General features: G+C 33.3%; 1 protein-coding gene across 3 annotated transcripts in view; it reads left to right on the forward strand.

Moving 5' to 3' along the window:
• LOC105227885 (uncharacterized) overlaps window positions 1-14,714 on the forward strand; it is a 193,102-nt gene extending 178,388 nt beyond the window's left edge. For all 3 annotated transcript variants that reach the window (XM_049457823.1, XM_049457825.1, XM_049457824.1), the window contains one exon: window positions 9,820-14,714. In XM_049457823.1, coding sequence (XP_049313780.1) covers window positions 9,820-11,168 — 1,349 coding nt within the window. In that variant the 3' untranslated portion in view covers window positions 11,169-14,714. The remainder of the gene's footprint in view (window positions 1-9,819) is intronic.
• The last annotated feature ends 540 nt before the right edge of the window (window positions 14,715-15,254 follow it).

The following is a 15,254-nucleotide window of genomic DNA, read 5'->3' on the forward strand; positions in this document are numbered from 1 at the left end:
TTTCTTCAATACAAAATTTCTTCAAAAGAGCAATCAAGTAAACATACAAAATTTGTTAACAAAATACTTCATTATTTCCATTCACTAACTTTACACTACATCTGCACATTCAAAAAATTCAAAATCTCTGCCTACACACTACAACACTGACAACACTAAATGAGACTTATTGAAAGTTTCAAAATTGCAATTGAATTTTGTCCTTTCATTTGGCACTGTACGCACTCAATGTGCCACATTTGTCATGAGTAGGATACACAAGTGCGTACAAGTTGTTCTAGTATAACAGTGAAAGTTTCCTAAAGTTCCGGGAAATAATTCAAAATGATTTCATGCAAAACATTTAAACAAATTTATGTTACAATTATGGAAAATTAAGCGCACTTTTGTGTGTCACAACTTCAAAAGTTTTTCAATAATATTTGTGAGCGTTAATGGCCTGTGAGAAATAGAAGGGAAGATGACAAAAAAGAAATGCAAAATTATGGACACGTGAAACACAGTCCATGGTAATCGGCAACAACGTCGACATTTTATTGATTTAAATCAGTTTAAACCAAGTCTAAAATAAAAAATAGTCTTAAAAAGTTCTAAGGTGGCAATATTTTAACCGTTTTATGAGCTTTAAAAATACAAAACATTCAAATGTGGTTCCATAAAGCTTAAGCTCATGCAAACTTGTTGTTCTCACGGATTTTCGAAACATTTCATTACATAATAAATATTAATGAGTACTTTTAAAAGCTCATGATTTTTACAATTTAATTTCTTCTAGAGCTTTCACATATTTTCAAAAGCTTTCATGATTTTTTTTCTTTAATTTTATGAATGGTTAATGGTTTTAAAATTTTTCAATATTTTTTAAAGCTTTCGCGCTTGTAAAGCTTTCGCAAATTTTAAAAGCTTTCATAAATTTTGTAGCGATTATAAATAATTTACGGTTTTCAGCGATTATATAATTTTTGATCTGAGAACTTTCAAACTTCAAAAGTTTTGCGAAAAAGCTTATAACTTGTAAAAACTTGACAAAGCCAAAGAGTTTTCGAAAGTTTCATTGGAAAATTAATGTTACTGAATTTTAAAATTTTTTATTAGATTTTATAAATGATTAATAGTTTTGGAGCTTTCAATATTTGTGTAAAGCTTTCGCGGTTTTTAATTTTCAAAAGCTTTCAATAATGATTTTAGCAATTTGTTTCATATTTCCAAAGCTTTCACTTACTTATGAGTTTTTATTATAAATGGCTTTTAAAGCTTCCAACATTTTTGCCAAGCTTTCGCAAAATCTGAAAATCTTTCATAAATAAATTCATGGTCTTCATTTTCATTATTTTTGTAAAGCTTTAAAGTTTGCATGTTTTCAATATTTTTAAAAATTTCACTAATTTTCAAAAGCTTTCCTGAGTTTTAAAGTTTTTTTGAATAATTCGTGGTTTTTAAATCTTTAAATATATTTGTTAATTCGACTAATTAGTTTAATCCAGAAGAATTGGTTTTATTATATTACATACATTATCTTCGAAGAGATTGTTTTCTTAAGTTTTTAGAAGCTTTCGCAAATTTTTAAGTTTTCATGACTTTAAAAAGCTTCCACAAATTTTTAAAAGTCTAAGTTAAGCGAGAAATTATTTTTCTCTGAAACTTACATTATAAGCATAGTGGCATAAGCTTTCACAAATTTGGAAAGCTTTTATAATATTTTAAAAACCGTCGTAAATTTTAAAATGGTTTCATAAACTTACAGAAGCTATCACAATTTTTCAAAATGTCATAAATTTTAAAAGCTTTCATAAATTGCTAAAAGCCTTAAGTAATTCATTACGCGATAGCTTGCTTTTGTTGGAAATTATATTTTAAACATAGAAGCTTAAGCTTTCATTAATTTGAAAAAAACTGTTATAAATTTTCAAAAGCTTTAAGGATTTTTTCTGTCCTTCTGTTTTATTCATGGCTTTTTAAGTTTTTAAAATATTTTTTTTTAATTTCAATAAATTTCCAAACACATCCATAAGTTTACAGAAAATTTAAAAAATTTTTAAGAGCTTTAAGCTTTTAAAGAATGAATTTCATGAATGATTCATGGTTTGTAAGTTTTCAAAATTTCTATAATTTTTGCAATTTTCTAAGCTGTTACGATGATTGAAAATTCTTCCTGACTTCTGAAGCTTTCATGAATTTATGACTGTTGAACAGCCTTTGAAACTTTAATAAATCGTAAAAGCTTAAAAAATAGAAAAATAAAACTTGGGTGAATCGTAAAAGCGTAAAAAGATAGAAAATAAATATTTTTTTAATAAATAGTGAAAGCTCCAAGAACTCATGAAAGCTTCTACATAATCCAAATACACATTTTTGCTTATTTTTCCTACGAACCCTTAGTCAACATTTTACAAATACTTAGTATACTTGGCAACAATTTTGTACAACACATATCGGCGCCAATGTTTGTAGTGGAGTGATTTCAAGCTTTCACTGTTTCATTTCATTATTTCATGTCCCACTTGCAATTCGAGTCCTTTAATATTTATCCCTTTGGGATGGTGAAAAGTGACGTTATTATTCCCATATACATTTATGTGCTTGTGTGCGCCTGTGTAACACTAACTACTTTTGCTCCATTAGAGCTTGTCGAATGCATAATTTTGCAAATTGTTTAAGCCACCACTTGAATAGATACAAACTACAAGGATCTACATGTGTATATGTGTAAGTAATATGATAAAGCTTTACAAATTGCGCTAGTTGTTCGGATATTTAGACGCTTTTGCTTTTGTAACTCTATACATATGAATAACGAGCCGTATATTGTACGTTGTGCGCTTAACGCTCGAGTTACGTCCGATAAATAAGAGTGGACTAACAAATTGTTGGCTTGTAATTTATGTTTATTTTAAAGTACGAATATTTTATGGCTTTTTGTTATGGAAATTAATAAGCTCAGGGATTTAAGCTCGCCTCGGCTGCTATAGGCTTACAACAACACATATACGTACTTTTATGCCACACTGTGTAGCAGGCGGTAGTCACTACATTTGTACGGTTATTTGCGCTTTTGTTGGCCACGCACATGTGTGTGCGGTCAGCTGCACTGTAATTATAGCCTTTTTCAATAGCGTATCATGGCAAATTGAGGTTATGTCGAAATTGGAACAACCAATTTGCGTAGACTGTATTATAAATGTGTGTAATTGAATGTATTTTGAGTGCTTTTCAATGGAAACGGAAATTTATAGAAACTTATATGCCACAAATGACAGGATGGAAGTGTGCTGTGTTCGAAAGGCATATATATAATTGAGGTTATGGTGGTTAAACAAAGGGATGCTTTTCGAATCATACAACCATTAGGAAGTCTTTGGAAGTAGTAGTAAGGATAATCTGTAGCATGGGGGATATCATGTCTTCGGATACAGAAACAATTGTTAGTAGAACCCTTCAGAGTATGCAATGTAAATAGTATATAAAACTCTCTCTTTTAATTTAATTTTTTTTAAATATAAAAGATTTTGAAAACTTATGAAAGCTTTTGAATATTTGTGAGAGCTTTTTGTAAATTTATAAAAGCTTCTAAAAGCTTATGAAAACTTCTAAAGATGTGTTAAAACTTAAGCTCGTATGCTTACTATATGATTCATGATTTTACATTTTTTTTTAATTTTTATTCATAGGCTTTCGAGTCCTTTATTCTGTTATGTGGTCAAATACACTTAAGAACTTCAGACAACACAAAAGCTTTGAAAAATCATAAAAACTTAAAAAATCATGAAATCTTTACGAAAATTTATAAAAGCTTTTGAAAACTTACGAAAACTTAAAAAATCACGAAAGCTTTACAAAAAGTTTTTGAAAAGTTACGAAAACTTTTGAAAGCTTTAGAACTTTTCAAAAAGCTTAAGCTAGTATGCTTACTAAAATTTGTTTCTAATTTTTAATCACAAACTTCATAAATGGAATCCTTCTTTTGTTAAGTGGTAAAATATACTTCAGAAATCGTGAAAGCTTTGAAAAATTGTGAAAGCTCAAAAAATTGTGAAAGCTTTACGAAAATTTTAAGAAATTTATAAATCATAAATCATTAATTAGACCACTAAGATTCATAAGATCTCTCGTAAATGTATTTAAGTTTTTGAAAACTTATAAAAGCTTTTAAAAATCTGTAACAGATTTTGTAAATTTTTAAGATTTGTAGAAAATGTAAAAAAAATCTTAAAAATTTGTGAAACATTTTTTAATTTATGAAAACTTTAGAAAACTTTTAAAAGCTCAAGCTAGTTTGCTTACTATATGATTCAGGATTTAAAATTTTTTTCTAATTTTTAATCACAAATATCATAAATCGAGTCCTTCTTTTGCTAAGTAGTCAAATATGCTACAGAAATCATGAAAGCTTTGAAAAATCGTAAAAGCTAAAAAATCAAGAAAGCTTTAAAAAAAAATTTTGAAAGCTCTAAATACCACGAAGCATTCAGAAGACTATGAAAAATCATGAAAGCTTTTGAAAATTTATGAAATCTTTTTAATTGTTATGTAAGCTATTGAAATTTATAAAAGCTTTTGTGATTTGAAATTTGTCATTTTGTAATTTCATAAGAGCTTTAGAAAATGTATGAAAGTTCCTGAATATGTATGGAAACTTTCGAAATTTATGAAATCATAGATCATTTTTGAAAATTTAAATTTTTTAAAATTTGTCTAATTTTTAATCACAAACTTCGTAAATCGAGTCCTTCTTTTGTTAAATAGTCAAATTTTCTCCAGAAATAATCAAAGCTTTGAAAAATCGTAAAAGCTTAAAAAATCAAGAGAGCTTTACAAAAATTTTGAAAACTCTAAATACCAGGAAGCATTCAAAAGATCATGAACAAGTAAGGAAGGGCTAGGTTCGGGTGTCACCGAACATTTTATACTCTCGCATGATAAAGTGATAATCGAGATTTCATTATCCGTCATTTACATATTTTTTTATTTTGCTGTAAAATTAATTAGAATTAAATTCTGAGGGATTTACTGATATTTTCGGTGAAAATACCGTATTTGTGTAAAGTTTTATTCCGCTATCATCATTGGTTCCTAATGTATATATTATACAGAGAAGGCATCAGATGGAATTCAAAATAGCGTTATATTGGAAGAAGGCGTGGTTGTGAACCGATTTCGCCCATATTTCGTACATGTCATCAGGGTGTTAAGAAAATATTATGTAACGAATTTTATTGAAATCGGTCGAGTAGTTTCTGAGTTATGGTTTCTGGTCCATAAGTGGGCGACGCCACGCCCATTTTCAGTTTTTAAAAAAAGCCTGGGTGCAGCTTTCTTCTGTCATTTCTTCCGTAAAATTTAGTGTTTCTGACGTTTTTTGTTAGTCGGTTAACGCACTTTTAGTGATTTTCAATATAGCCTTTGTATGGGAGGTGGGCGTGGTTATTATCCGATTTCCTCCATTTTTAAAATGTATATGGGAATGCCTGAAGAAAACGACTATATAGAGTTTGGTTGACATAAATATAGTAGGTTCCGAGATATGTACAAAAAACTTAGTAGGGGGCGGGGCCACGCCCACTTTTCCAAAAAAATTAGGTCCAGATATGCCCCTCCCGAATGCGATCCTCTGTGCCAAATTTCACTTTAATATCTTTATTTATGGCTTAGTTATGACACTTTATAGGTTTTCGGTTTCCGCCATTTTGTGGGCGTGGCAGTGGGCCGATTTTGCCCATCTTCGAACTTAACCTTCTTATGGAGCCAAGAAATACGTGTACCAAGTTTCATCATGATATCTCAATTTTTACTCAAGTTACAGCTTGCACGGACGGACAGACGGACGGACGGACGGACAGACAGACATCCGGATTTCAACTCTACTCGTCACCCTGATCACTTTGGTATATATAACCCTATATCTGGCTCTTTTAGTTTTAGGACTTACAAACAACCGTTATGTGAACAAAACTATAATACTCTCCTTAGCAACTTTGTTGCGAGAGTATAAAAATCATGAAAGCTTTTGAAGATTTATGAAAGTTTTTTAATTGTTATGAAAACTATGGAAATTTATAAAAGCTTTTGTGATTTGAAATTTGTGATTTTGTAATTTCATAAGAGCTTTAGAAAATGTATGAAAGTTCCTGAAAATGTATGGAATCGACAAGAGCAGAGTGCAGTGCATTATTAACAGACTAGTAATGATTGCAGCTCTCTCAATCTAAACACTTTGTAGCTTAAGCAATTCTACATTTTCGATTTTTCACCGAATTTTATAATTCTATCCACTTTCTCCGTAGCTCTGATGCCAAATTGCCTCCGATAGTCACCACATAACCACACTTATAAAAGTGGAGCAACATGCAACACAATATAAGTTGCAATTTAGGCTCTTGTCTGCACAAATTTGTGGTTATACGTCTAAACTATATACAAAAGTATACACTAAATTTCAAAAATTGTCGACGTAATTTATCTACAAATGCTTATTCAGCTCGAACTCAAGCCGCCAGCGTCAGCAGTCGACACAAGTAATAGTTAACATTGCATGCGACGTCATGCGAGTGACTGCATTTTAATAAATGCTCCCTTGACTGGCCGTTGGGTACCACTAATGCCGGACAATTAGTCAGAAAAGTGAAAGTAATTTCCTTTCACTCATGCGCTGCTGCCTTTATTTTCAATTGAGATTTATTAGCGCACTTTATATAAGTCGCACACGTTTACATATTTTACTGGAGAGCCTGGCAGGTTGCCACTTATTATTTTTATAGACATACAGTTTCATTTTTTCTCGCTTTGTATTATTTTTATTATTTATCGAGTGTTTTTTTTTCGCACACTCACTAACTAAAAATCTTGCTATATGCTTGTCGTTTTTTGTACCCTTCGTCTGCCAGCCGGTACGCCAGCGACAGTTCAGCCATTAGCCGCGACAAATTGCTTGACATTCGCCAGGTACATTGCGTAAATTTCGACACGATTAACATAATCAGTCGAGTGTATGCAATAAAAGTGCGCGCCTGTGGTGGCTGCGCCCGTGTGCGCCAATTTCAGACAAGAAAAAATGCCGCTACTTCGCCTACATAACGTTTTGCTCGCGCTCACGCGCCAACTCATGCGCCAGCTCTTGCTCAAGCTCTTGCTCAAGCGTCGCACAGTTCCGCCGCAGATGCCACCTTAGCTAGACACATTTAATCTACATTTTGCTATTTTGTCACCTTTCGTTGCATCTTCGTCGTACGTCTGTCTGGTGTGCCTCGTTAATCTCTGCGGCGGCTCTAGCGAGTATGTCTTAAAACAAGCTTCATCGTAATAATCGCTTCGTTGCTCTAAATTTTCGCGCCATTTACATATTTTGTCTGACTTCGCCTAGCTTGTCGCAGTTCTAGTAGCTTTTCGTCCGTTTGGTCTACGTGTAAATTTTATCACATTCACGTTGATTTGTGCTCCTGCTTTATTTCGATATGCAGCTGCCACCTACTTATCTCTCTTCTCATTCCTTCGTATCCTAGTTACTTGACACTCACATTTTACTGTTGTATATTTGTCAGTTAGTAATGAGATTACTAAAACACGTGCCGTCAATTAGTAATCGCTAACGCTTGACGTTCGCTAAGACTGTGCTCAACGCAGGGTTGCTTTTCGATATGTGTGATAAAATATGCGCCATTAAATAGGTTGACTTGTGTGAAATATAGTGACAGGCCAATAAATGCGCTTTGTGACAGAGAAAATTTAGCAAATATAAGAATTTGTTTTGTACGCTTGCCGAAAAATGTTTGGCTCATGTAAGATGGGTTAGAAAGCAAGAAAATCTTGAGAGACATAGCTTGAAATTACGTTGAATTGAGTTTTAGTAAGAAGTAGTATATAACGAATCAACTATAGATACATATAAACTCATCGAAAGCTAAATTTTTATAAGAAGAACTACGGCGCTCAACAGCAGGTGTGATGCACTAAGGTTCACAAGAACCATGGCACTTAATGACATTCCGCATATAGTGGCCACGAAAATTGCTCTCCGACTCAGAGAATCTGGATTACTAAATGAATAAAGATCTGAACATTCGGAAATCCTCGCACGCTTTGACTTCGTATCGCACCTTTTGAATCAGGCAGTCAACAAACCTAACTTTGAGCTATCCTCTCTCCACATACCTGTGATACTGGGTGGGTAGGAATCGTTTGAGGAAAGGTCCAGTGAACTTCTTTACGAATGGGTCAAAGCTTGAGGGAAGGTTGAGAGAGAAATATGTTCACAATATATAGTATACTGCAGTAGCCAGAAAGAACGAAACTGAAGTGGATAGAGATTGTCAATATCCTCTACCAACCTAATCTCTATCCACTTCAGTTTCAGACATCCTTAATATTGTAGTGTTTTTAAACCGAAGTTGCTCCGGGTTGCAGGCTCCTTCCGAAAAGTGAGCAAGGCGATAATACCAGTCTGAGCTCACTAAGCGTTAGTTCAAGGTTGGTTAAGGAAAGCCCAACCTTGTTATCAGTAGCATCCAGAAAATGTTTAGTAAGTTTTTGATAATACTAGTACTCGTATAGGCGCCAGGTCACAGCAGACTCGCAGGTAGCAGTAAAGCTAAAGAGTTGACAAGAAAAAGTCTATACCAACAGAATAGGATGTCGGTGCTCTACTCTCGTCGTACGTTTTTCTACTCGATAGCTGGGTTTCGCGAGAGCTTGGCCAGCACTTGGCTCTAACAGACCGGCCAAAGCTCACACTTCACAGATATCTCACCTAACTGTTGGGAATAGAAATGAAACGCTGAACCAAATTTACATATATTGGCCGTAAGACGCTTTGTCGACATTTAAGTTCGGATATAGGATTTATATTGTTATGACAAGTCACAGAACACAAGTTCTCATGCAGTCGCAGGATTAGCCATCAAACCTAACCTTAATCTAACCATAAGTCCTTGGGACCACGTTTCCAATTAGCTGTTACATCACTTCGCTAACACCCAGTAGTATGATTTAGGAGAGAGCACAATAGACCTAAGGTCGCGGTGCAATTCTCGTATATCTATCTAATCTATCTAACCACAGATAACAATTTTCGCTTCAAAACCCTCATAATTCTTATAAGAAGTTGAAAACCAGCTCATTCCAAGAACTTCGCTGTACAAAACCACTAATTTTTATAGGAATTTCAATAGGAAAAACCTAATCTCATGGAAATATTAGTGACTTTTAAAAAAAACTTCGACCGAAGACTTATTTCAATGATTTCGTTTTCTAGTCAGTCCAAACTAAGGCACGAAGTTTGATAACCATAACAAAAAAGCTTGAGTTCTATTCACGGTAGAGTTGAGTTCTTTTCATGATAGATTTATAAGTACTCAACTATCTAGCTTTTGCCAGACTAAGGTTGAAGCCTCGCCATCGACACACTTTCGACGTACCGAGCGAAGTGGCTGGGTTCGATATTAGTCGTCGTAACAAATATGTCATAGGCCCGAACCGCTTCGTCGATCTAGAAGAGTCTGGTGATCTATATCTAGTTGGTTTTGTCATCACAAATGAGCAGCGTTCACAGGTATCTAAGTGGGATGTTGCTTTATCTTTAGTACCCGGCTCAGCCCTACAAGCTAACCTAAATTTACTAAGAAAATTTCGATAACTTCAATTAATCCAGGCCACTAGTTGTATTTTCACTCAAATACCGCTCAGAAGTGGCGTGTTTCAATGCTTTTTCTATTAGTTATCTTATAAGGTATTAATTTAAGAACCTAATATACTAAATTATCTAAAAAAATATATATATTTTTGCTTTCACTTACATTTTCTCTGCAATTTTCTCCTCACTCTCCGCAGGCGACCTTCTGCCGCATCCCTGCTACAATGTGAAATGCCCTCCGTTGACCGAAATGACCTGTCCGCCGGACAGCAGTGTACGCGAAATGCTCAACAGCATCGAAGTGCAACAGATCACCGTAGCGCCCACCGATACCGCCGACGCCATGACCTACAATACGACCGAAATCGATGAAGACGTCTATGCAGAATGCTGTCTGGCCAAAAAGTGCATTTGCAAGACCTGCTACATACCCGACTGTCATGGTGAAGATGAAGTGGTCGTCGAGCTGTTGCCCGAATCGATGAACAAACCCGGTCAATGTTGCGGCGAGTATGAGTGTCAGCGCAAACCGAAGTGCACAGCGGACGATGATAGTGAGCTGTATTGGCTGAAGGGCTGTCAGCGTTGCCACTGTTTTGCGGGCAAACCCATGTGCATACAGATCTGCGATGAAGCCGTGAATAAGACCAAAGCCATTTGCAAGCCAGAAAAATTGAATGCGCTATTTGAGCATGGCGAAAGCTGGCGTGTGGGCTGCTATGAATGCGAATGCATCGATGGCGTTGAAAAGTGCGTGCTGCCGTTCTGCAGCAATGTCGATTGTCCGCGCGAACGTCAAATAACATTGAAAGATGGCTGCTGCCCCATTTGTTGGCCCGACTGTGCGCCCATGCCAAAGGAATTGCTGAGCGGACGCAGCAGCGTACATGGCAAATACGGCAATGGTTTGCGGCATTACGACGATGAGGATGAAGAAAATGAAGACGATTTCATTGATGATGCAAATAGTGCACCGCGTAGCTTTGATTATGCTGGCGAAAATGAGAACGATCCATTGTCGGACATACAGTTGGGCGAAGCAGAAGCAGTGAAGCTGCAGCAGAACACAACCGCTGAAGCACAAACCACTACAAGTGCCGCCAGCTCGTCAACAACTGTAGCAACAGTCAAAACGACCGCCGGACCGGCAACCCAAACGAGCTCGACCGTTGCTCCCGCCATAAACTTGCCCATAACGCCTACCACAGCAGCGCCTTCTGAGTCGCCGGCTGTGGCGCTTGCCAGTGAACCTGCCATAGCCACCGCTTGCCCGCCTGCTATGGCTTCACGTCACGATAGTCCGGCCTCCTTCCAGCTATATCCCGACGAGGACGACGTCATGCCCGCAGTTAAAGTCGTCTCGGAATCATGCAAGCATTGGATGATTTATATTGTTATCGGCATCTTGGTCGCCTTCATTGCAGTGCTGATAGCTTGGATCATACAGTTGCGTTTGAAGCAGCGTTCCTACCGGCCGGTCTCGCACATCGACGACAATTTCAATAAGATGTCCTGTAATATCAAGCAAACAAATGCTTATGTTTAGATGAAAGCGAGTAATATGTAATGGAAAATGAAAAAATGCGAGTGTGAGAGCGTAAGACAGTTCATAATGCGTGTAGTACCGGCATACTTATATGTATGTGTGTTTCTTTTAGCGCCAGGTCCTCGGTAGTGAAGTTTATTGTATGAAAAGAGTTTATGGTAGCAACGAAGATTATGGCCGTCTTATGCAAACATTTAGAACATTAGCAACAATATTAAGTCTTAAGATTTCTTAGTTGATAGAATTATAACCTCATTTTTATGCAGTTAGAAAAGGGATCACTTCATATAAACTCGCTTTTTGAAACATAACATCACAAAATTAACTGAGCAATTTATTGGAAAGTATTTATTGAATATTTTTAGTAAAGGTTGTGAGCTTAGATATCTGGCACATGAACCCAAATGAAGCAAAAGGTGGGTTGAAGATTTTATAAACTAATTTCGGAGTATACTGCGGGGTTAACAGTTCTTGGTGGAATATAAAACTGGGTTCATGGAGACCTTAAATAAATTACATATAACACGAAACTTTAAACCCTCCGACTTGACAGAAGAAAAGCACGGTTAGACATTTAAAAAATAATTTTGGAGTATACTGAGGAGTTGACACTCCTTGGTGGAATGAAAACCTGTGTTCATGGTTAGCTGAAAATAATTCCATTTAGCAAGAAACCTTAGCATCTCTGAATTGACGGCGGAAAGGTCGGTTAGACATTTAAAAAATAATTTCGGAGTATACTGCGGGGTTAACACTCTTTGAGGGAATATAAAACTGGGTTCATGGAAACCTGAAACGAATCACATGCAACGAGAAAACTTCAAACATCTGACCTGACCGTGGAAACCACCGGTTAGACCTCTCAAAAATATTTTAGGAGTATACTGCGGAGTTTATAGATTTTGGTCGAGTATAAACTTGAGTGTATGGATAAAAGCTCTGAGTTAGCCGTTAGCTAAGCTCATAATGCAACCGGGAAATCCAAAATGTCTTGCCATTTTGGTAAATTTATGTTCACACAAACACATATATACCGTTTCAAAGAGAAAAATCTTCAAAAAATTGCTCAAAACACCGACATTCGTATTCGTAAAATTTCAATCATGTTTAATTTTTCGTTCGAAATTCCCAACATTTTTCGCATATCGTAGAGAAAAGATCTCAATTTTTAATTTTGACAAAAATTTTTGTTTTATATAAAAAAAATGTTAGGTTCTTCATCATACCACATAAAAATTATGAAATCATAAAATTCATAAAAAGAATAAATCCTATCATACCTAAATAATTATTATGCATATTTTTGACTAAAAGTATTGAAAACAACTATCATTTAATTTGTAATTACTTTTTAAAAATAAGAAAATTTAAAAATATTTTTTTTTTATTATAAATAACTGTATATTTAAGTTTTTAGTTAAAATATATATTTGCTTTATTAAAATATAATAATACTATAGTTTTAAGCTTCTTTTAAAATTCAAATAGTTTTATTTGAAATAAAATTTAATTTTGAAATTTATTTTTTTTTATAGTTCTAAGGCTTTTTAATTGGCATTGATTTATATATTTTATATATTATAAAGTTAAATATGTTTCTTAGATCTTTAAATCCTGTGCAAAGAGATTAAAATATAGTAAATATTTCACATTTCATATATTAAATTTTTATTGAAAAAACAGCGTTGAAACAAATGAAAATAAATTTGAGCAATATTCTATTAAATCATTATTATACCTATAGTATTAATGAACTTTCAAATAGTCAAGGTCACAACCATATTTTTGAAAGGAATTCAAACTTGCTTGTGTCCGAGGGTTGATGTCTCTGCAATATATGTATCAGTAAGGACAAAAACCAGCAATGAATTATTCAGAAATAATACCGAAGATAGATCTCTAACTGCAACAAATACATGTATCGATGAATCGATAAGCTCTTAGTATTATCGAATATATTAATCGCTTTAAATTTCGATATTTGAATAAGCATTGTATCCTTTAATGTGGTGTAACTTTATTAAGAAGGCGAATTCCTATATAAATTATATTTTTTTTGAAGATAATTTGACATTTAAAGTGCGACCATATGTACAGAAGAACAAGTCGATTAATTTGAATTTGTTTCAGCCTTATTGATTGGAAAATCGAACATTTTGTTTCCAAATGAAGCTACAAAATATACTTTGTCAACATCGAAAAATTTATCGTTTTCAAATTCTTGATGACAATTGTATACATCTTCGCTATAACACTAGGGTTTATGTATCGATAATTTATTGGGAAAATATCGATAATTACAAATCTGTTTGAGTCATCGATAGTTATTATTAAAGCACAATCAAACTAAAATGCAATACTATTTATTATCTATCGGAAAAATATCGATAATTACAAATCTGTTAAAGTTATCGATAGTTCTTATTTTTAAAAAACCTAAAATCATTTTGCGAACATATAGACATTTCATATGTATATCGATAAATTACCGCGAAAACATCGATATTTATTATATTGTCGGAATTATCGATAGTTCTAACTTTCGAATTATCTAAAAGGACGATTAAACTTATGTGTAATTAAATTGATTATTTATCGGAACAAATTGATATTTAATCTAAGAGCGGGATTTAACTAAAATGTAATTAAATCGATTACTTATCGGTACAAATCGAAATTTAATTTTTTATCAGAATCGATAACGATCTGACACATCGATTAGCGATCAAATCTCAGTTTTTATCTTTCGATTATTTATCGAGAAAATATCGGTGGCTACTAAATTGTCAGAGCTATCGATATTTCTTACTTTCAAAATATCTAAAAGTGCAATTAAACGAAAATGTATTTAAATCGATTACTTATCGGATCAATATTTTGTTTTTTTGTCAGATTTTCTTAGATATGAAAACGAAGTTTGATTATTTCTAGGAATAAATGGATAACAATTTTTTTATCAAAATTCTCGTTTACTTTTATATTATAGAATTTAAAAAAGCGTTCCAATTAAATTCTTAATATATCGATTATTAATCGAAATAAATCGATATTTTACAATTTTTAGGCGATAAAATCAAGGTTTTGATAGTCCTCTTAATTTTCGATACAATATCGATATTTAAAAAAAATTACAAAGTTATCGATAATTTTTATTTTTCATTATTTAAAAAAGCGATCAAACTGAATTCTTAATAGATCACGTTCAAATTAAACCTTTTATAGGTCTCTTATTTATCGATATTTTATTTTTATTAAATTTATCGATAACTTTTATTTCCACACAATTTAAAAAGGCGTTCAAACAAAAATCGTGATACATCGATAATTTATCGACACAAATCGTTACACAATTTTCTGTTATCGATAACTTTTTTAACAGAAACTAAACAATATTCAAAACTATACAAATTTTAGTAAAACCATTTCTTAAGTAAATTATTACTATATTCAATACTTCACTCAAATCGATTAAAATAACCATAAGCAAAGACATAAACACTTCGACACAGGCCAGTATGAGCTCGACAGTTTGAAATTAAATCAAAACATACATATCCATCAATAACGCGCAGGATATTCATCATTTTCTTTAGAAATAAATTTATATTGTATATTTAGTATTGCTAGTTTTTATTTATAAAAATATGAAATAAAATAAAGCAAATGGCTTAGGAACATTTATATAGTGTGTATGAATAGATTTTATCAATTTTATGTGAAACAGTGCACACTATGTATTTATGTGATATTTGTTAGTAAGTGATGCAAACGGTTAAGGAATGTTGAATATAAAAAATACTGAGAATATAAATTATGGCAATGCCAAGCATAAATCAAATGAAATGGGTAACATTGTATACGCAAACGAAAATGTTTTCGAGCGTTAGAATTTTTAGAAACGACGCTGAAATGCTGAACGAACGAACATTTTTATTTTAAACACTATTTTTTTAGACTAATTGTATATGTAAGTTTTAGGTTAGTTTCCAATTAACAATACTTAGAATTTAAGTGCGAAAAAATATGGTAGTAACTATATATTTGAGGAAAATAAAGATAAAAGAAAATAAAAAATAGAAAAAAAAA

The sequence above is a fragment of the Bactrocera dorsalis genome, chromosome 5 (assembly GCF_023373825.1).
Source record: "Bactrocera dorsalis isolate Fly_Bdor chromosome 5, ASM2337382v1, whole genome shotgun sequence".
Taxonomy (NCBI): Eukaryota; Metazoa; Arthropoda; class Insecta; order Diptera; family Tephritidae; genus Bactrocera; species Bactrocera dorsalis.